Source organism: Ursus maritimus, unplaced genomic scaffold (assembly GCF_017311325.1).
Source record: "Ursus maritimus isolate PB19 unplaced genomic scaffold, ASM1731132v1 scaffold_12, whole genome shotgun sequence".
NCBI lineage: Eukaryota > Metazoa > Chordata > Mammalia > Carnivora > Ursidae > Ursus > Ursus maritimus.
In genome coordinates, this window is record NW_024423564.1 from 58,277,428 (window position 1) to 58,299,759 (window position 22,332).

General features: G+C 42.7%; 1 protein-coding gene across 1 annotated transcript in view; it reads left to right on the forward strand.

The window, feature by feature from the left end:
* LOC103670670 (DAB adaptor protein 1) overlaps positions 1-7,476 on the forward strand; it is a 31,596-nt gene extending 24,120 nt beyond the window's left edge. The window contains exon 5 of the mRNA XM_040627255.1: positions 6,544-7,476. Coding sequence (XP_040483189.1) covers positions 6,544-6,588 — 45 coding nt within the window. The 3' untranslated portion in view covers positions 6,589-7,476. The remainder of the gene's footprint in view (positions 1-6,543) is intronic.
* Positions 7,477-22,332: the final 14,856 nt, after the last annotated feature.

Here is a 22,332-nt window from a genome sequence, read left to right on the forward strand (position 1 = left end):
AATAAAAATAAAAACAGAGAGCCACCAAAATTAGCCAATGGGCTACGGTTTGCTGACCTCTGATTTAGATCCCACTCAGTGTTTCTAGAATCACTCTGCAGAAGGCAATCACCATGCCTTTCATTTACTACTAATAATAAAATATATTTTAAAATGACTAGCATGTTTCTAACACTTTCATAAACATCACCTAATTCAATCCTCTGGGGAATCCACCTAAGTATTTTCATGATTCCCATTTCACAGATAGGACAGGTAAGGTGGAGAAGTTAATGGCTTGCTGAAATCATAAGATTCACATGTAATGGGGCTAGGATTTGAATCTATACCCAGATTAAACAACTCAAAAGCTCTCAACCAGACCAGGACACTTGGGTTTCAGCAGTTTCTCTTCGACTTAACAGCTGTGTGACTTGAGCCACATGGCTTCAGACCTTTGGTCTTGTCTGCTGTAAAACGACTCCCATATGCCCTCCCAGCTGACATTCTCGGACCTCCTAACCTGCCTGGGTCACCGGGTCAGAGCATGGAAAACCCAGTCCGCAAACAAGATCTTCCCCCAGCCGTCCTTATTCCAACGAAGGACAGGACAGAAGACCCTTCAATATGCTGACTTGATTAGGGTTCCTGGACATGACCGGCCTGAGACCCAGGACCCACTCATGATGACCAGGAGTTTAGTCTGGACAGGACCCTCTGCTTATGGCAGAAAATCGGTGTCAGCAGCCTCAGGGTCTTCATCTGCCATGTGACAGGGTCAAGAAAGATGATGTACGTGTTCAAAGCAGATAATTGGTGTCCATCCTTGTTGGAGAAATGCAGAATGGATCAGGACATATGCAGGATTCCCCACCCCCACCCAGTGACTCCGATTCTGCTTCTCTGGATTCACCAAGTGGGTTTCAGCACCCCGAGACCTCAGGAAGCAGGTGTATTTGGCAGCAATGTCAGTCTCTAAGGTATTTGTCTTAAATCCATCCTGTATTTGAAAGACTTTTCTACCCTGAAAGGCCAATATTCAGGCTGAAAGTGATCAGAAAGCTTTGTGGGTTGTTTTTTTGTTTTGTTTTGTTTTTATTCAAAGATTCCCAGCACTTGTTAAAATCCTTTATGTCATTTGAGCTCATTTATTACTTGTTACAATCCCTTGAGGTAGATGATGTTACAAGCCCCATTTTACAGATTAAGAAACTGAGGCCCAGGTAAAATGCTTGCCTGAGGTCATGCAGGAAGTGAGGATTGCTGGGCTCTTCCTGGCTCTGAAACCCCTGCGTTTCTGATGACTCTCTTCACGTCTTCAGGTAGAACTCTTAAGTTATTTACTTCGGCCTCATTTCCCCTCTCTGGCTGTACCACTGGCTTTTTCATTTGTGAAGACAGGACATGTAAAACCCCACGGAACCGGGCCCCGGTGTTGGGGCTCGTGGTTGCCTGGGCAGGGTGGTGCTGAGGGACTCAAGCTTTGGCTCCCCTGTGGCTCCAGTCTGACCCCCGGCTTGGCTCGGTGTCGCTCTCACCCCCAGGCAGAGACGGGCTCGCTCAGCAAGTAGATTGCATGGCACACTTTGCCCTCACATCCAAGGCCACCTTTCTCAGCATGCCGTGTCTTCTCTCCACTAAATATTTTCTCAAGGGATATATCTTTGGTAGAGGTGGTCCAGCTTTCCCAAAACACACATAATAAAATTGAAAGGGGTGCAGAGGACTAAGCATAATTTAGGTGGCTTTAAAAGGGGGGCTCATTATCAGGCAGGATAGGAAGCTGTCTGCCTATGCCCATCCAGCCAAAAAGGTGGGGCCACCTGCGGGGAGTGAGGAAGCAGGCTCAGAAGTGGGGGGTCACAGCCTGGGCTGCTCTCACCTGTTTCCCACACAGCTGCAGTAGAAACAGCCCTCAAGTCTGGGGCCGCACTTCCTTCCGCAGGAAAGAAGGGTCAGGTCGAGGGCCCTTCTTGCTCTGACGTTCTGCAAGAGGGAGCACGTGGCAGTAGAAAGGACAGGGGACTTAAGGACACCTAGACAGGTTTCCATGAAACTCTAGAAAAGGACAAATCTCATCTATAGTGGTCAAAAGCAGATCAGCCATTGCTGGCACTGGAGTGAGGGGCTGACTGAGAAGGACACAGGGAAGGTTTGGGAAGTTCTGTAGCTTGATTGTGGTGAGGAGGGCCACGCGGGTATAATATGGTTGTCAGAACTCATCAGACTGTACACTTAAAGTGAGAACATTGCACTGTATGCAAATGATACCTCAATGAAACTGATTTTAAAATGAGAATAGGAGAATTCGTAGAAACAGAACGTAGATCAGAGGTTACCAGGGGCTGGGACTATGGGGGAATGGGGGCTTACTGCTTAATGAGTACAGTCTGTTTGGGGTGATGAAAGAGTTGCCCAGCATTGCAAGGGTGATTAATGCCACCGAATTGGACACTTAAAAATGATCAAAGTGGCAAATGCTATGCCATACATATTATAGTGCAATAAGAAACAAACAAACAAAAAAAAAAACAAGAAAAGGGCTCTGCACAGCTCTGCACTGTGCTGGCTGAGTGACCTTGGGCGAGTCACCAAGCTCCAAGTAGGGACAGGGATATCCAGGGTATGGTCTAGTGTGACACCCAGATGAGATCGTGTATGTGAGATAAGAACGTCCGTAGAGACTGTCAGTGTTTCTGTAAATACAAGCTCTTATCACCCTAGTTCTGTGATTCTACGCAGCTGTACGTGAGCATGTCACTCGTCCTGGGAATAGTCAGCAAACCTGTGGAAGTCTCTTATCCACGGAGCTGTGCAATCAGTTCCTTTAGCTTAACTCCACATTCCTTCCTCACCCTTTCCCTGGGCTCCCCCGGCGCCGTTATTACGGTTCCCAACACTACAGTTGCAGGTGCTTCTAGGTGCTCTGAAGGAGAAGCCACCTACAGGGGATCGTCAGGCCTGAAACCACCTTCTGCAAAGGAAGGATAAAACCACATACCCACACAGAAGGGACCTAATCTTTTTGGAGTATCTCCTTTGTGTCAGGCTCTGTGCTAGATAATCAATGTATATTTTCTCCTTCAGTCCTCACCACACCTCGCACAGAGGATAGCCTCATTTCACTAGGGAAGAATCTGGAACTCAGGAGTTAAGTCACCTGAACAGAGTCCTCAGTCCTAGACTCCTTCAGTACCCTGTATAGACCTCTGTCTGCACTGCATCGTGTGATCTTCTAGTATGTTCCATGCGGTGAGCTCCACAACTGCCTGAACAGAGTCTCAGAGATGGGAAAATCCTGTCACGTCAGGGTGACCAGAAGGTGGGGCATAGGAGAGAGAATGGACGTAGATGAGGCCGGGCAAGAAGGTGGAGCCATGTTGGAAGGGCCTCATGTGCCATCCAGGGGTTTGCATTTTCCTTGGGGTAATAAGGAGTCAGGAGGGTTGTTTTCGAGCAGGAGAATGGCATGACCAAATCCATTTCAGAAAGATCATTCGACAGAGGCATAAAGACATTGGAAAGAAAAAAAAAAACATGATTTACGTGACCTGAAGGTTGAGCTTTGATTCACGGTCTGGACGGAGCATTTATTAGCTCTAATGGACTACGAGACGAATGGGTCTCGTGTGCCCACCTAAGGGGCTTTGACCTTACCCTGTGGGTGATGGGGAACCTTTGAAGGATTTTGAAGGAGGGCGGAGATGTGGTCAAAGCTGCCAAAAGAAAACAAAAAGTATCAACAGGGTGCTGTGTTACTGTATGATTCCTTTTAGGCTTTTAGAATATTGAAAATAGCCTGAAGACCCCATCATGACCTTGCCAGAAGCTAGGTCGGAAATTTCTGGATCAAATGATTTCTTACTCCCCTCCAGCTCTGACAGTCTAAGATTCTGTAACAAGGAAGGTAAAGCTATTGCCAAAACGTATAATGCATCACGGTGTCAGACTTTGGGATTATCTGCTGCTTGGGGTTTTCCACACAACTGCTCCCCTTCATTAGTGGGGATAATTGAGAGTTGACTGCAGTCCTTACTGCTGTTGTGATGGGTATTTGAAGCTAAATTCCGGCAAGCAGGAGATGTGTGAATATTTATCTCAGCTGCAGAAAGTTAATGCAGTGTGGCATTAATTACCCTGTCTGAGCCTGCTGTCTTCTTCTGTTTTTAGGTGTCATTCTCAGTTGAATAAATTAGTTTCCAAAATTAGAAAAGAGCAAATTGTAGGGTGAGATCAAGGCGGCCTGACTTCTCAGGGTATCCAAAAAGAAGAGTGGGCTGAGCAGTCCTACCCAGGAAACATGAAGATACATCCTCTAGCCCAGCATAGGGAGAAACACACGTTTTTCCCCCCCAGAACTTGTACTTGACATCACTGCTCTACCTCGGCTCCACCCAGCCCACCCGCAGAACACAAACACACAGGAAAGCTACGTGGTTGGCAGGTATTTGAAACATTTCAAGGCATTGGCGGGGAATGGAGCAGGTGCACAATAAGTCAACTTGGTACAGATTTTGCAAGATTAGATTTCGAGAGAATAAAGCCAAACTGGAGTGTATTTAGGACAACGTAATCAGGACAGTAAAGAAAGTAGAAACTGTATCATAGTCATTCATTAACTCAGCCAACCTTCACTGAGCCCTTACTATGCTAGGTCAACGTATGTAGAATAGCAGAAGGGCCTGGCAAGCAGTAACCCAGAGGTAGGATATGGAATAATGGGCTTCCATATTTTCTGTCGCCAGACATTTGGGAGAAGGATGACACTTCCTCTTTACATTACCAGGAGTGGCATGAAGTCCCATGGGTGGAAAGCACGGAGGAACAAATCGGTATTCTGGGTATTCTGTTCTGTTACAGAATAGGGGGCCTCGAAGGGTAGGAAGATGCTTTTCCCTGGAAGAATACAGACATGATGCGGTCCAGGAGAAGACCTCTTGGATTGGATGGCAGAATGGATTCCCCTTTGACTCTGGGGAAACAAAAGCTCCTTTCTCTAGGCTTCAGATTCTTCATCTATAAAATGAGGAATCGGGACAAAATTATCTCCTAGTCCATTCCCACTTTGTAATAAAAGCAAGCAGTCTGATCTATTAAATGCATGAGGTGCAGCAAATGACCTGAGATCATACCACTTCTCTGACCTTCAGTTGTTATCTGCAAAATGAGATGGATAGCATAAAAGCCACTCCCAGGACGGTTAGGCAGGTAAAGTAGGACACGAGGGTGCTTTGTAAACTCCAAAGCACTCTACAACACCACAGAGCGAAGGATTGGTCTTTTCTTTTCTTTAAGACAGTTGTTGTAATAGGCGAGACAAAGCACTGGACCCTACTTTCGGGTCTCGTGTCCCAAACTTACTAGCTGGAGACTGGAAAAATTACTTAACTTCTCTGTATGTGATTTCCCATTTGCAGAGGAGATAAAGCATCTGCTTGCCAAGGCTGCCGTGATGAGTTAAAAAGACAATGTACTCGAAGATAGCTAGCATGGTCCAGAACCATAGTCAGGGCTCACAGAATCTCAGCTCAATCTGATGCTTCAAGAAAGTAAGCAAATAGAAAGGATCTGTACTCACACAGCAACACGCAGGCTAGTAGAGAAACGTGACAGAATGAAGATGTCACCATGTCCATTTCATTCTGGCACAAATATCCAAGAGTGACAGCAAAAGGTCACTTTGAAAGGAAGGGCCTATGTATGCGCAAGACCAGAGCCCTGATCTGATCGGCTTGGCCAGCGCACCTTGGGCCATTTCAACACGAAGCAGGCTGAAGCAGTTTCAGCAGGGCTAGACACCATTTCCCATCTACCTTTGGACTGAAGGTTTGCCTTATCCTCTACTGGTGGAAATCCCAGCGTGTGTCTCAGGACAGCCAGTTCCGCGGGTACAGGCAAATGATGGGCCAACCCCGAAATAGGAGATGGAAAGGAAACGGGTCCCAGAAGCTCTTAACTAAGAGCTAAAGTCCTAAGTGCTGTTACTCTTGCTCCAGAGTGTGCCCCGTCCTCACCGCTTGTGGAAACCAAAGAGCCGTTTGAAATAGAACTTCAGCAGTTTCAAGTAGACATTCATAAAATTATGTTGGAGAAATGTCCACTTGACTCAGGATGATCGTTACCATTTTCTGAAGACCTCTTCCTGCCAAGCACTATGCTAGATGCTTTATATATATATTATCTCTAATTATCTCAAGAATCCCATAGGAAAAATAGTATTATTCCCATTTAATGGTTGGGAAAACTGAGGTTTAGAGCGGCCAACGATCTCGCCCACATCACACAGCTTGTCCAGCTCTCTCTGCTGTACCAGACTTTTCTCCCTAACCGGGAAACCTGTCTCAGTTTGAAAACCAAGGACAAAACTGGGTGAGTAGTTAATCTTGATGATTAAAAGAAGTTGCCAAAATGACATGCATCATGATCAGATAATCCAAAAATTACCTAAGGTCATCCATCATCAACTGTCATCTTTCTGTTCTAATCCCAAACCGTCCTTCCCAAGTTGTCTCAGAAAATCCTATCTAGAAAAGAGCGGGTCTCATTTTGTCCCTCTGTCCCCAGGAGCTGGAGCCTCTCTATGCGCAGATCAGCAGACCTAAGAAGTAGCATCGAGGTGAGCTCATGGCAGGTGCTTCAAGACTGGCATGGAAACAGCATCGCGACAGGCTCTCTTGTATTCTTCCACCTCACCTCATCCCACGACGAAATTCATGATTGCCCAACGGAACTCATTTGGAAGAGGGAACTAAGAGTTTTTGGCAACCAATGGCAGTTAACTATGGCAGCACACACACACACAAAAAAAAAAAAATCAGAAAAGTATAAAAAATCATACCCAACATTAAATTACAAATCCAGCAAAGGCTCACCCGACAAATATTCTGAGCTCTCTTAGCGTGGGTTTAAGATGACCCAGTACGCGAAATCATAATTCTTATTTCTCGACCTGTTGATCGCTGTAAAGACATCAAATGTGGAGTGACAGGCCTCAGAGAGTGACAACAGGGTTGGCACCGACTTCTTTTAGACCAGAGCAAGAGGTCCTCTGTGACTACAGTATCCTCATCCATATGCCTTTTGACATATGATGATGTCTTTTCATCACTCCACAGGGCCTGGTCTGCCATTTTTTCCCCTTTCCTTTGTCATGTTTGAAAATTAATGGGTGTAAAAATTTTTGTATTGCTTTGGACCTTTTTTAGATATGGGTGAGGAAATCTAACTGGAAAAGAAAAGCCTCATAGGGAATGAATTAACTTGAAAATCACAAGACAAATAAGTGGTTGATTATTCTTTATGATCGAGAATGTTGCCAAAACAACCCTTTAGCTATTCTTCATCCTGGCGAAGAAAGACCGCTTTCGGTTGGAACCTTGATTCTGTGAGTAGGAAAGGACATCGGATCCCATTGATGAGAAAGATGAAAAATGCATCTGATTTTCTCAGAAGCTCTAAACTCTAAGTACAATAAAATGATATTTTTTATTTTTCCGATATCTTGCTGCTGTGATGCTATGCAGACAAGTGTCTTCTCCACGTGCCATTTTCAAAGAAAAGTCATTTGCCAAATAATTCTGGTACAATCCCGGTAATGTGGTTTTGGATCTTAAAACCGACCTTCTAATGGAACAATGGTGACATGAGCAGTCACGATAACAAACCGAATTCCGGGATCACAATGGTTCATCTCTATCTCTTTTTGTACATCAGAAAACTCAAATGGGATTTTTATTTTATAACTTGAAAAAAAAAAAAAAACCTTACCATTAAACTCTTTAAATATTTAAGGGAAATGGCTTTAAGGAGTTCTAATGAAAAAAAAATGCCAGTGTTTTTGTTTTTTGTAAATATAAATGTTAATGAAAATGCTTTTTAATAATGCCATTACACTGTAGAGAAGGTAGCAGATTGAGTGCAGGATGTGACAAACTTGATGGATGGGGCTCCCTCCCCAGATGTTATTGTGGAACATATGGGAGGAAGCTGGAGTTCAGGGACAGCTGGCAGGAGCACTTGGCCAATCGGCAGCTAGCGAACAGGAAGGGAGCACGTGACCCCACCGTCGACTCCAGCCTTTCCACGGGAGTACCCGCCGTCGGCGGAAAACAAGAAAACGTTCACATTTTGAAGGCCTGTCCTTCAGATTCTGAAACTCCCTCCCACCTCTTCACTCCCACCCTCCCCCATAGAGATCGCTGGACTGTTTGTATGTGAAACAGAAGAGTTTAAGCTTCCTTTTTTTACATTTATGAGACAAAAAGTGCAGTGTTCAGTTCGTATGTTTAGCACATGATTTTCATAAAGAATCTATATATTTTTGCCCTACAGAGAATTGTTCTACAGGTCACGTGTGTTTTCCTGATGTTCCTATGCAGTTCCAGTATGTTGAATTTAGTGGTTTAACACTAAGGAGAAAACGTTAGAGGACCATGTGATTAACTGGATTTGGGGTTACCTGTTATTACTTGGTTTTCAAACTAGGAAACTAGAAGTGACACGGATATGATTGACTTAAATAGGCCTGTGTACTGTGGTTCTTCCTATCAATAGGAAGTAAAGTGATTGGAAAGAAAGTAGACTTGTTCACAAAGAGCAAACCGAAAATCAAGGGTAATGATTACTACCGAGGCCCAAATTTTACACCATCAGGTCACTGGAACCTAATTTTTTTTTTTCCAGTTAGGTCAGCTGACCAAATGTCCTTACAGAAGATATGTCAATGTCATCCTAACGTGGAAGGTCCAAAGAACCAGGAAAGTGAGAAGGGCCATTTACCCCGCTCTGTAACTGTCACCTGTTGGTCCACGTGATTTCTCCAGGAATGTGCATCCATTTTATAATTGAGTCATCCTTTCACAGGAAGGGGAAAATGGGAAAGGTGTGATGACTGTGAGAGTTGTCCTGAAACCGGTTCGATTCTGTTTTCTGGGGATTGGGTAGGATGGGCAGTTCCCCAGGGGGAAATGGCTTCCGTTGCTCCGTTGCCTGTGATTCTGATTCTAAACAAGTGGTGCTATATCTTCCCCCTCACCGTGGCTGTCTTGAGTTTGTCTTGCAGCGACACACCATTATACCGATTCTTTGGGTTGCTCGTGACATGTTCCACGTGAGCGCTGACCGACGATATTGCTGTCTCGGGTACAGCGTCTGGAGTTAATTTCCTAGCAGAAAGTGACAGCCCAGTGGACTTGTCATCATTCATTGAATGCGATCGGAAGTGTAACTAACTGGCTCTGAACTTAGCGAAGACGCCCACGTGATACATGAGAGTGAGGGAAATAAAGTCGAGATTTTTAAACTGCCATCCACGTCATCACTGGCAGAATTCTGAGTTTTAACAAGCACTGTGGGGTGAGCTCAGAATCACCATATCCTATCCCAAGAGTACAGTGGAATTTCCGAGTAAGAGCCGACAAGCCAATACCAAAAGGCCATGGGGAGTCTGCCCAGTTCCGGTTAGATCGATAGAAAATCTATGTGTACAACTGTTAATTCCTCATCCTTAACTAGCACTAAATTTGTCACTTTAAATTTTGAAACCAGGGAAACGCCACCTGTCATTCTGTCCCCATGACCCGTAGCTCTTCGATCTTCCCGTGCCGCAAGACTTTCTTTATGATCTGTACTCATCCCAGTGTCTACTGAAACCCCATCATGTCATGTACCGGGCACCTTCTTTTAAAAAAAAAAAAAAATGTTTACTCTGTGGGTTTGGTTCATTTCAATTTCTGTGTTCTGACACATATTTTTTTAATAAAGATGAGAAAGAGAAAATGACTGTTTGCAGTACATTTCTAGACCTACTTTAACTTTACCTCAGATGACAGTTTGTTAACATATATGGACACATTATTTTTAACTTTATGTACAATACATTCAACAACAGTGAAATTTTTAGAAATTTTCCATTAATTTCTGTAACACGCCATGTATAACTGTTAACAAATAAACATGTTTGAGAACCACAGCTTAGCCTGGTTTTATTCCGCAAGTTGCTGCTGGATACTCCGGCGAAGGACTGGAAGATGAAATCGCTTCTAAGCTTCCATCCGACCGGGCGAAGGCCTCGGTCTTCTGGCACCGGGCCAGAAGGAGAAAGCTTCGTGGAGGAAGTAGATCCGCTCATCCTCAGGTGACTTCAGGCACTTGCTCTGCTTGGAGACGCAGTCACAGCGAAGAATGAGGAGGATGTTGTCAGAAAAGACACACCCTGGATAGGTACGGTGTTCGGACTACCGGTAGCACCGGTCTTCCAAAATTGGGAAAGATCCCGGGACTAGATCTGTAAATTGTGTCTTCTCCTAAAAAACACCTGCTAAACTGTTGATTTGAACACTGAGGTTAATCTACACCCTGAAAGAGTTTGCCATAATTCAGTGCAAGGTCGTCTGCTTTAAGGGACCCAAAGAAGGAACTGTGTATCTTCCTTCATGTCCCGCCATACAGTCCACATTACAAAAATGAGACAACATAAGACACCCCCCCCAAAAAAATAGTTTGAAGCTGGATCGTGACTTTCATGTGTATTGAAGAACAGGGCGGGGGGAGTGTATGTGTGTGTGTGTGTGTGTGTGTGTGTGTGTGAGATTTTCATTTCATTTTATAACTAAATTAGTTTGTCTATCCAATAATCAGCCAGATTACAGATTGCAGTTAGATTACTGAGATGCCAAAAAAAACACCCGTGTTATGTTAATGACTGCATACACGCATACACATGTCCTCGATGTGACTCGTCGTGCTGAAAGTATTAGGCAGATGTTTTTGCCACGTTGAGAAAATGAGGGAATGGGCTAAAATTCCAACAAAGTAAGTTTGGGGCAAATGAAGAAGCAACTTTCATACAGTAAGAAATGCTCACTCCTGGATCAAGTTGCTAGAAAAATTACACGAGCTCTTCTGAAGGACAGTGGCTCATATTTTTTGAGCAGCTGATATGTGTCCAGTAGGTGCTGTATGCTTTTTGTCCATTGCCTCGGTTACTTTTCTAAACAACATGTGTAGATAGATTCCCCAAATGAGAGATTTAAAAAGACACAGAGAGATTGAATAACTTCCCCAGCTAGCAAATGGTAGAGTTGAGATTTGACTTTTGCATCTCCTTACTCATCACAGTTGATTTTAATTGTAAAAAATAGTTGAATATTCACTCTTTTTAAATAGTTCTCTATAAACAGTATTGACTCTCCCAGAACTTTAGTTGATCTTTGGTAATAAGTTAGATTTCTAAGTTCTTCTGGTTTCAGGTAAAAACATAAAAACCCATTCAATGTTACCATCTCAAGTGTTTGGCTAAATACATAGTTTCTTCTTTAATTGGCACTTTGAAAAGGGTAGAGTTCTGAGGAATAAAGAATACACCTTTTCGTGCCACTAGTCCCAGTTTAGCTAAAACCAAGCACTGGTGATTCAGTTTTCCAATGTAAATAAATCTTAAAGAAGTGACAAATTAAAAGGTGTGCTATTTAACTGCTAGGCCAATGCCAAAATAAATCAGGCAGGCATATCTGCTTTCATTCTGTGCTTGAGAGCAAACCCTTGTTGTTTTGACAGTAACTGTTTTTTTGTTTTACTGAGAATGACAGTAGGAAAAACGCCTAGAATAAAAACAGGTTTCATTGAAATCAACCTTCAAAGCTTTGAAAGCTTTTAAAAGGTGTTTAAATTCAAGGGAAGTGAGCAATGGTGCCTGAAGGGGGGGGGGTTAACAGATCTAAATGGCTTTTAAGCCATTTAGTGACCAGTCCTCAGGATTTCTGTGAAAATATGAAGTATCACTGCCCCTCTTGTGTTCCTACTCTGTGTCACTCCTTTTCTAACTCCGATCTGTAAATCTTTATGCAATTGCAGAAACAATGTGGTCCCCATTTTACAGCCTAGGAAACAAACTCAGTGATGTTCTGGGGAGCTATCAATGAACAGATCCCAAGAGCTCACCAGAGGCCAGCACGGTGCCCAGGATCCGATTCCCAAGTCCCTCCTGTAGTTCATGGGTGCTTCTGTCTGCAGGGTGTCTGTGATGTCAAAATGCCCATGCACCCCACTATGAAATACTTGGAGTCTTTCCGTATCCAATTCTACGTAGTGCTGTTCTATTCGAAAAATGACACCACGCGTTACCCTAATTAGGTACAGAAATCGATTCTTAAGCGAAATGACTGTAGTTGTTTTAAAACAAAGGGAAAAAATCAGTTTTATTCTCAAGAACAGTAATGGCTCTAACCCAATCCAATGAATATTTAATTTCAAAACAAAACCCTAGCATTCACTTTCTCTTCCAAGGTACGGAGATCTGAAGAGGGAAGCTTTTTGAACAGGGTTTCTGTGCATCTTCGCTGGAGAATATTAATGACCGCCAAGCGGAAACCGTCTAAAGAGTCTTGCGAGACCGCAGCCTCTGGTGACTTGGGCCTTTAATCTTCTGAACACCTCTCACCACTTCTGTCACTCACGCTGGGGTCGCTGCCTGGAGTGGGACACAAGCAGGGGGGTTGGAGGTGGAATCCGTGGCAGGGACACGATCCACAGGAAAGGGCTCAACTCTTCTTCACACTCTACTTTCAGCACTTCTACTGGGCCTCCCCCTTGGGGGTGGGGGGAACCTCAAAATCTGTCCCGTTTTCGATCAGAGGTCACCGGCACTCACGTATAGCTCAGGGCCGGGAGCTCCAGGATGCAGGAGCATAATTATTAAAGGAAAGTTGTCTCCTTTTACCTGTCTTGTCCCCTTCATAGAAGGAGAAAGAAAGAGGATCCACGCTCACACAGTCCCACGTGTATCCATTTGGGATAAAGCAGCATCGTAGCATAAACTAAAAAGAAAGGAAACCTTACTCAGTGGAGCCTACTTTCATCAAAAGAGAGGCAGGTAGTACCGAAGGCAAACAGGTAGATACTCTCCTGAGTTGTTTTTTTCTTTTTCTTTCCTCTCTCTCTCTCTTTTGGGCACTAAACTAAAGCAACACCAGGGAAGTAGAGTACTTGACCAAATCTCCACCCTTTTGCTTATCATTTGTCTCTTTTCTCACATAAATGGAGCATACTGTCTTTCTCGATGAGTCAATACAGAGCGGGTTCCAGACAGTGGACTCTGAATTCCAAAGGTCTTGGCTTTCGTTCTGGCTGCACGACTTGCCCGTTGTTTGACCTCAGACTAGTCACTTAAGCTCTCGAAAATTCAGCTCGCTCACATGTAAAATTGGGACAATAATGTCTACCTCATTGGGCTATTATGAGAAATAAATTTGATAATTCCATACCTGGAACATAGTAAATGCTCAGTGCACATTACCTATTATTAATATCAAAGGCAGTCTGATAGCTATTGTGCACTTCCGTGCTTAATTCTTTGACTTTATCCTTTATCCTTTCACATCCATTCTCCCAGCACAGCATCTGTGCTAAGTGTGCAGAATGGCAGTGAGTGATTATTATCTCTATTTTATTGTCAAAGAAAGGCAAAGAAGCATACACATACCTCTTTGAAATTTTTTTTCACTGGCAAAATTTAAAGCAAAATGTATCATGGATTTATTCATGTAACAAGGAGTTATTAAACACCTGCTGTGTGCCAGGTCCTGTGATAAGCACGGGAGATTCAGAAATTTCTCTTTTAAATGCATACATGCCTGTCCCTGCTTCCAGAAGCTCCGAATCTGATGGGGAAAATAGGTTAATAGATGAGTGAATTATAGTAGGATTAGCACTGGAGTAAAGGCTCATGCTAGCATTATGGGCGTGGTGGGACAAGGCTCTACAAAAGTATTGATGGTAGAGCTGGGTCTTAGGAAATGAGTAGGAGTTCACCCAGAGGCAGTGGAAGCAGAGGGAGGTGTTGGCAGAACTGGGCGGGCCCGTGAGCCTGGAGTGGCTATAAATGAAGGGAAAAAACAATTCACTATTGAAGCCGCTGAATAACACAGGAAAGATAAACAGTTTCTCAAGTCATATTTCAAAGCTAGAATAATAAAACATCAAAAAGTAGTGCAAATTATAGCGTGATCTTTCTAATGAATAATCAAATTCCTAAATTAAATATTAGCAAATTAAACGTAGCTGTAAACCACGACTAAATAAAGTCAATTCTTGGAGTGCAATTAATAGGTCAAGAGAGACCGTCTCATCTTAGTGGATGCCAAAAAGTCATCTGATAAAAATTCATTACCCTCTTCAGTTGGAAACTGAATCAAAGACTTCCCTTCACATGGGAAAGAACATCTATGTCAAACCAGCAGCCAGTATGAAATCTAAGAGTGAAACTTGAAGGCATTCCATTAAAATTAGATGGAGATCAAAACTGTCAGCTGTCTCCTCTATTATTGAACACTATTTGAGGCAGTGCATGCACTAATATAAGAAAAAGAAATCAAGTATTTAAAATGAGAAAATCAGCAGTTTACAGATTATATATACTTTTTTAAAAATTTTTATTTATTTGAGAGAGACTGAAAGCAAGAGAGGTCACAGAGGGAGAGGGAGAAGCAGGCTCCCCAATGAGCAGAGAGCCCAATGCGGGGCTCAGTCCCAGGACCCTGAGATCGTGGCCTGAGCCGAAGGCAGACGCTTAACGACTGAGCCACCCAGATGCCCCCAGATTATATTTTCTAATGAGAAATATCTATCAGAAGCTGTAAGAACTAATAAGGGAATTAAAATGGTTAATTAAAAAATAAGTATATAAAAATCAGTATTTTCTATATTGCTATAAATAACCTTTTAGGACACTTAATGGTATAAATAGATTCCGTTGATTATAGCCACAAAAATAAGATCCTCAAGAATAAATATGATACGGAAGATGTAAGATCTAGATTAAAAACTTTACAGAGTTACAGAACTTTATCAAAGGGCATAAAGTAACTAAACAAATTGAGGAAAGAAAGTTCAACGTTATAAAAATGTCACTTCTCCCTGATTACAGGTGGTCCCTGATTTATGATGGTTCAATTTAGGATTTTTCAACTTTACTATGGTGTGAAAGCATTACACATTCAGTAGAAACTCTTCTTCAAGGTTTCATTTTTTTAAGATTTATTTATTTATTTATTTATTTATTTATTTATTTATTTATTTATTTTAGAGAGAGAGCACGAAAGAGGGGAGAGGCAGAGGGAGAGGATCGGAAAGCAAACTCCCAGCTGAGCACAGAGCCCCACCCACAGCTTGATCTCACAACCCCTGAGATCATGGCCTGAACGGAAACCAAGAGTCAGACGCTTAACAGACGAAGCCAACCAGGTGCCCCATTCGAGGTTTGATCTTTTTCCTGGGTTAATGATACATAGTAAGAGACTTTCTCACGATGCTGGGCAGCTCTCAGTCAACCACACAATCACGAGGGTAAACAACTGATACATTTAAAACCATCCTGTTTTTCACGTTCAGTATGGTATTTAATAAATTACATGAGATATTGAACATTTTATTATAAAATAGGCTTTGTGGTAGATGATTTTGCCCAACTGTAGGCTGGTGTAAGTGTTTGAGCACATGTAAGTTAGGCAAGGCTAAGCTGTGGTATTCAGTAGGTTAAGTGTATTAAAGGCATTTTTGACTTATTATATTTTCAACTTAAAATGAGTTTGTCAGGACATGACCCCATTGTAACTGAGGAAGATTTATAATTTATAACAGCGCAATGCCAATCATAACCTCAATTCTATATCTCCAATCATGTATTCACGTTCAGTCATATTCTGATGCAGATCTGAAAGAGCAAAGCTAATGAGAATATTCCAAAATGTTGTTTTAATGAGAGGAAACTTATACTACCAAGAAGATCTCAAAACGTAAAGACAAAATAATTTAAAATTATTGTTGAAGGGCAAAAAAATAGAATGATCAATGAAACAGAATGTAAGATATAGAAGCCCGAGAAATTATAATTAATTAATGTGTAATTGAAAGTATTTAGATCAGTAGTTCTAAAGACTATTCAAATGGAACTGAGATAATAAAGATAAATAAAAATAAAATAAAAAATTAAATTAAATTAAAAATTAAATTTAAAAAAATTTAAAAAGTTAGATTCCTACCTCACACCATATTGTTAATGAAATTCCATATAAATGAAATATCAAATGTATTGTATATAGACAGGAAAGTGTATGGAAAAACATTAATATTTATATAGGGGTAAAAAGGCCATGATAAGTGTGCAGAAAATACATATTTATGAAAATATGGATAGATTTAACTTCATGAAAATGTATACGTATGGAAAAACATGCCATAAAGAACATTAAAAGGACTTAGAAAATTAGGAAAATATTTATAGCATACATTATAAACAGAGCTTTATTGTCCTGAATATACAGAAAGTTCCTAAAAGCTTATAGAAAAAGATTATAGAAACATTAGTAAACAATATGAACAAATAATTCCTAAAGGAGAAATACAAGAGCCCATAAACAATAGCTAGATATAGAGAGCAACTAAATGTTTCATCAATAGGGAGCCCACTAACTGGATGATGTTATTATGCAGCATTTTTTTTAAAAATGAAGCAGGTCTAAATAATTTATATGAAAAAATGTCAAAGATACATAAGAAGATTGGGTTTGGTAAGTTCCTGTTTCCACTAAAATATAAGAAGTATGCATGTAGGTGCTTACGTATCCATAGGAAAGGTTTATCATGGTATTCAAGAAACTGCTCATTCATTTAATAAACATCTATTGAGTGCCTGCTATGTGCCAGGAATTGTTATATGTGCTGGGGAAGCCAAGTCCTCGCCCTCATCCAGCAATGTTAGGCACCTGCTAACCTGGGGGGAGGTTGGTGGGGGGCGGGGGGAGCCTGAGAGGAAGAAGACAAACTTACCATCTAAGCCTAATTGCACTTTTTTGAAATGTTATGTTACTAAACTCTTTACATTTAAGTATTTTTAAATGCATACATTTTTGTAATGAAAGAAATTCAAATTAAGACAAGGTCATTTTTGCTTATCAGATTAGCAGGTGACTAAAAAGGTGATTATCCCCATGTTGGTAAGGATATGAGGAAACAGGCACTCTCACATACTTGGAGTGCTTGATTCAAAGATATTTTTAAATCAAAATCTCTTAAAAGGTGCATAACATTCAACATGGTAATTCCATGCCTAAAACTGAAATTTATAAGGTGGAAATTCCCATGGTAGTGAACAAATGGGTATTAAGATGTTCTTCACTTATATAATATATAAGAGAGAAATACTGGAAATCTAAATCACCAATGCTATGAGACTGTCTAAATGTTCTATATGTCCAATGGGATGCTGTTCCCAAATGATCAGTGAAAAGCTGTATGAAGATAGAAGCCATATTTCTCATGTTTATCTTCAATAAGTAAAAGTTTATGAGTATGGACTATGGAGTCATTAAAATAATGTTGTAGAACCAATATTTTATCCCAGGTTTTCCCATGCCACTTTTTTATTAACAACTCATTATAGCAGAGTTTAAATCATCTATACATTATGATTCTAATTTGGTTGCATAAATATATGCGTTCACATACATTCGTTAAAAAAAACCTGCAAAAACCCAGGTAGTAGGATTACATATGACTTTCATTTTATCCTTTGTGCCGAATGTTTTTATTTTATTTTACATTTTCCCTACGATGAATATCTCTTCCATTTTAAGCATGAAAAAAATAAATGTTAAGAAACAAGGAGCTATCCCCTCAAAGAAATGGTTTTTTAAAACAAATCAGAAAACTCCGTGACAGAGGAAACCCTATTCTTACATTTCCATGATGTTATTTCTGTTAATAAAGAGGATGTTTATTTCTGGTGAATCTCAAGAGTTCAAGCCAAGGGAAGGGCCACCGGGCCGACTCCGTCAGTGGACTCTTGATCTTGGGGTTGTGAGTTTAAGCCTCACTTTGAGGGTAGAGATTACTTAAAAAAATAAAACCTTAAAAAAACCCAAAACCAAGTATCTTTGTGGGACACCTGGCTGCCTCATTCAGGAAAGCATGAGACTATTGATCTCGGGATCGTGAGTTCGAGACCCATGCTGGGTGCAGAGATTACGAAGAACAAATAAACTTAAAAAAAAAAAAAAAAAACAGGGGCGCCTGGGTGGCACAGCGGTTGGGCGTCTGCCTTCAGCTCAAGGCGTGATCCCGGCGTTACGGGATTGAGCCCCACATCAGGCTCCTCTGCTATGAGCCTGCTTCTTCCTCTTCCCACTCCCCCTGCTTGTGTTCCCTCTCTCAGTGGCTGTCTCTCTCTCTGTCAAATAATTAAATAAAATCTTTAAAAAAAAAAAAAAAAACAAGGAGCCATTAGACAGAATGTGTTAAAAGCAGGCATCATCATAATGGGTAATATTTGTTGAGGTGTTTTTGTTTGTTTTAGAGAGGGAGAGGGCAGAGAGAGAGGGAGAGAATCTTAAACAGACTCCACGCCCAGTGAGGAGCTCGATCTCACAACTCTGAGATCGTGACCTGAGCCAGAATCAAGAGTCAGACCTTAACCAACTGGTGAACCACCCAGTGCCCCATTTGTTGAGTTTTTACTTTGTGCTAGATACCGTGCGAAATGCTCTACTTAAGTCAGTTCATCATCCTCACTACAGCTCTGTGACGTTTAAACTCCTATCGTTTGCATCTTACAAATAATGACAGTAGGTTTAGAGAGAAAGCTCCCAGATCACAGAAGCAGCTTTTGGAAGAGCTGAGATTCACACCTGGAGTCTGACTCCAGACCTCGGGTTCTTAATTACACCAGCTTGACTCTTCCCTTAGCATCAGTAGAGAAAGTACCTGCTGGACTTTTCAGAGGGGGCTTGGTGATGTTGGACAATATAGAGAAGAGGGTTTGGAATCAACGCAACGGACTCAAACATGTAAGCAATTTTTCACTCTGTGCTTCAGACCACCCCACTGCAGTAGTCGCTGGACATCTATTGATGCCCTGCTCAAAGGAAGCTGATCTTTGGACAAGGCTCGAATGACTCAGGATCATCCTCTGAATAGGTTCAAAGAGGCCGGAAGAAAGACCCAATGCTCTGCCCTGCATGCGTTCTTCAAAAAGGTGAGAGCAGTTGGGGAGGGCTGGGCCAATGTGCATATCGCACAGCCGACGAGTGCTAACACATCGCACAAAATTCCACTGCGAAACACCAAAGACACTTCAGAGATGGCAGCAGTGAGTGAGTTAGAAGAGGGCCCAGAGGTTCCTGTTCCCAAGCAGACAGATGGTGGCTCATGGCTAGCCTAGTCCCACCACCACCCGCTTTCCCTCGCCTCAAGAAGCCATGCCATGATCAAGGGAAACCATCTAAGTCAATCTATGGAACCCATAATTTATGATTTACAGCTTCTAACAACATTTTCTTTAGCGTATACTCTTTATTGTAGTAAATGTAAAAATTAAAAACACAGTAAAGATAAAATATGTAAACATAACGCTGTCCTAAGTTTGCTTCTAACCCTGCTCCCTGTTTTGCCATTAGTTTTTTGAATACGACAATAATTTTGACATTACAGAGAAGACTATCTCTTGACCATGCCCTTCCGTCCTTCTTCCTTTTCCAGAGAAAACCAATTATTCATCCAGCCTACTCTTCTAGTCTTCTAGGTCTTTATAATCACAAATGTTGACTACAGAAATACATAGTTTTATCTCATAGGTGTTTGCTTTTTAAATATATAAATAGCATGCTATTCCTGCAACTCGTTTTCTTCACTGAACCTGGGTTTGGAACATCGCCTTGCATGTACAATAGATGAGTATCAATAAGTTGTACGTACATGTGTGTACGTGCAACAGGCACAGTGTTCCCGCAGTGAAGTACACAAGTCTTCAGTATACGACTCAAGTCCCAGCTGCTCAGTTCTGTCGCCTAGTAGCTCTGTGACATTGGGTGAGTTCACTTCTCTGAGCTACCATATCGGCGTCTGTAAAACAGAGATGGGAATATCATTCTAGTGCAGACTAAACGAGCTGGCATCTGTACAGCATCTGGCATCTGCACACTCTGCTTTCACGTCTGTTAAGTATTGATGAAGCGGCTGAGGTCCACGGTGGGTGAGGAGCAAAGGTAGATCTGCTCTCGCAGGCCTGCCTGACTGCTGGTGCTCCGTACGCCCCAGTAAAATCCTCTCTTGGAAGCAGGAGTGGTTACCAAGCCCACCCTTCCGATGGGAAGCAGAGAAGTGGCTTGAAGGTCAGTTATGGCATGAGCCAGTGTGACCTCTCCTTCCCTCCTTCCGAGGCTCTGCCTGGACCCCCCCCCCACGCGCCTGGGTTCTCAGCCTCCCACTTTCCTACAACCCCAGTGGGCTGCTCCATTGCAAGGAAGAGTAGGGTGGGTGTGGCCCACCCTTTGTCCTGGAGAGTCAGGTATCAGCTGGCAAGGGAGGAAGAGCTATGTGATCCACCATCCAAGCCTCCTTCCCGGCCTTTACAAGAGAATTCTGACAATTCCGCCTTGAACAATATGTCCTTCTATCCCTTCTCCATCCCACTGCCACTGCAGGATATGTCTTCTGAGTGGTCCTTGTCTTTCCTTCTAAATAACGTCTGATAAATATTAAGCACAGCTCTGCCCATTTACTCCATTCTTCTAAGAGCTTCCGTGGTTCCGTGTTATCTGTAGAAGTAAGTCCGGATGAGTTGAATATTTCCACCCAGGCCTTCAAAGAGACAGGGGAGAATTAAAATTACAATAAGCGGCAAGGTTTCTGGAATTTCACCATGAAGTTATACCCTGAGCTGTTGCTGAGTCTCCTCCTTAGATGTCCCAGAAGCCTCCTCAGAGCACCACCCTGCTCGGCACTGGGACAGTTCTGACCACAGAGGAGTTTATTAGCAGTCACGTTCCCACCAGCAGGGCGGGCGGCTGGTGGGGGGGGGGGGGGTTGCAGCTGGCTTTGCTGTCCCAGTCCGAATGGATCTCCTCAACCCCTTCCTGGTTGGATCCCGGCAGTGAGCACCCAGTGCCAGTAGCCAGGTTTTACTTCCAGTATTTGATGCCTATCCCAGTGCTGCAAGGAGACTGGAGTCCTGCCAGGGTGTCAAGAAGCCTGCTTGGGGTTCTGACATACTTACCCGAGCCAAGCCTCTGATCCCCCCGGGAGACCAGATCCTATCCTATTAGTATGGAGGGCTGCTTCAAGTCTCTCTTCAGCCCCCCAGAAATCTCCCTCTGACTCATTCCTGAGCTAGGGCAGACCCAGTTGTCCACTTCCTCTAGACATGGTAATCTGACCTTGGCCACCAGCCCCTTTCACTCCTCACCCTTGAATGTCTGGCCCAGGAGTCTGTCCCTTGGCCAGCTCATTACTCATCTCTGCCATTCATGTTTCCCCCTTTCCCCCAGCCCTTCGTCCCCCTCCTCCTTATGACCAGGTCTTTTTCATAGACACTAGTATTTGGGGTGGGGGTTAGCCTATCCACATTTCTGTTATTTTCCACACAGCCCTATGAGATGAGTTTATAAAGGCAGAAACTGAAATTCAGGGACAGGAAACACCTGTCCAGATAAATACAGCAGCCAGGATTTAAACACTGACCCACAGACTACAGATCCTTTGCTCTTTCTCTAATGCTTCCTGGGGAAAGTGAGAGTGAGGTGACTGTCTTCCCCCTTCACCTACCTGGCTTTCAGGAGGCTCCTGGACCATGGTTGGCTATGATACCTTTCTCCAGTTCTTTCCCATTTACCTGAATAGAGGATGGGAAGAGCTTAGTTAGTATCTGTTACAATCATGTGTGAGATTCACCACTAACAATGCCAGGTTCTCTCAGTGGAAACATCTGGCTTATGGATCCTGAGGAAAAGGTTTTATCAAACTCCACAGGAGCTTACCGAAAAAAATAATATTCTACAAAGCCATCCATGCTCTGCACTGATGGTGTTTTAGGTAGAGCAAGGATTGCATTTTGCAAATGGTGCTATAATTTGCAAACCAAGTGCTGTACTGGAAACCATCATCTCAAGAAAAATGTGCTTTAGCAGATCTGTTCAGCAGAATCCTCGCAGATTCGTTCTCCACTAAAACAATGCTGACATTGCCAGAGGCACAAAGAAAGTGGCCAATGGAAGTATCTCTGTAATTGTGCCAGATTCAAGTTGATTTCATTGTGGATGCTAGCGCTAGCCCAAGGAATAGTGAGGAGTGTGGCAGTGGGGATTTGTGGGGCTGAAAACTAGAGTAGGGAGCCTTTATCAAGAAAGTGAGAGACAGATGGAGAAGAGTCTTAACGATCACACAAGAAAGCCCGGGTACAAAATGTCAGAAGGAAGAGTCAGACTCCAAAACAGGGGTGAGCAGAGGGCAGAATGTGGACAGAAACAGCTGTCAAAGTCAGAGTACGCACTGTTGGGTTCAGAGTCAAGGGCATAAGGCAGCTCA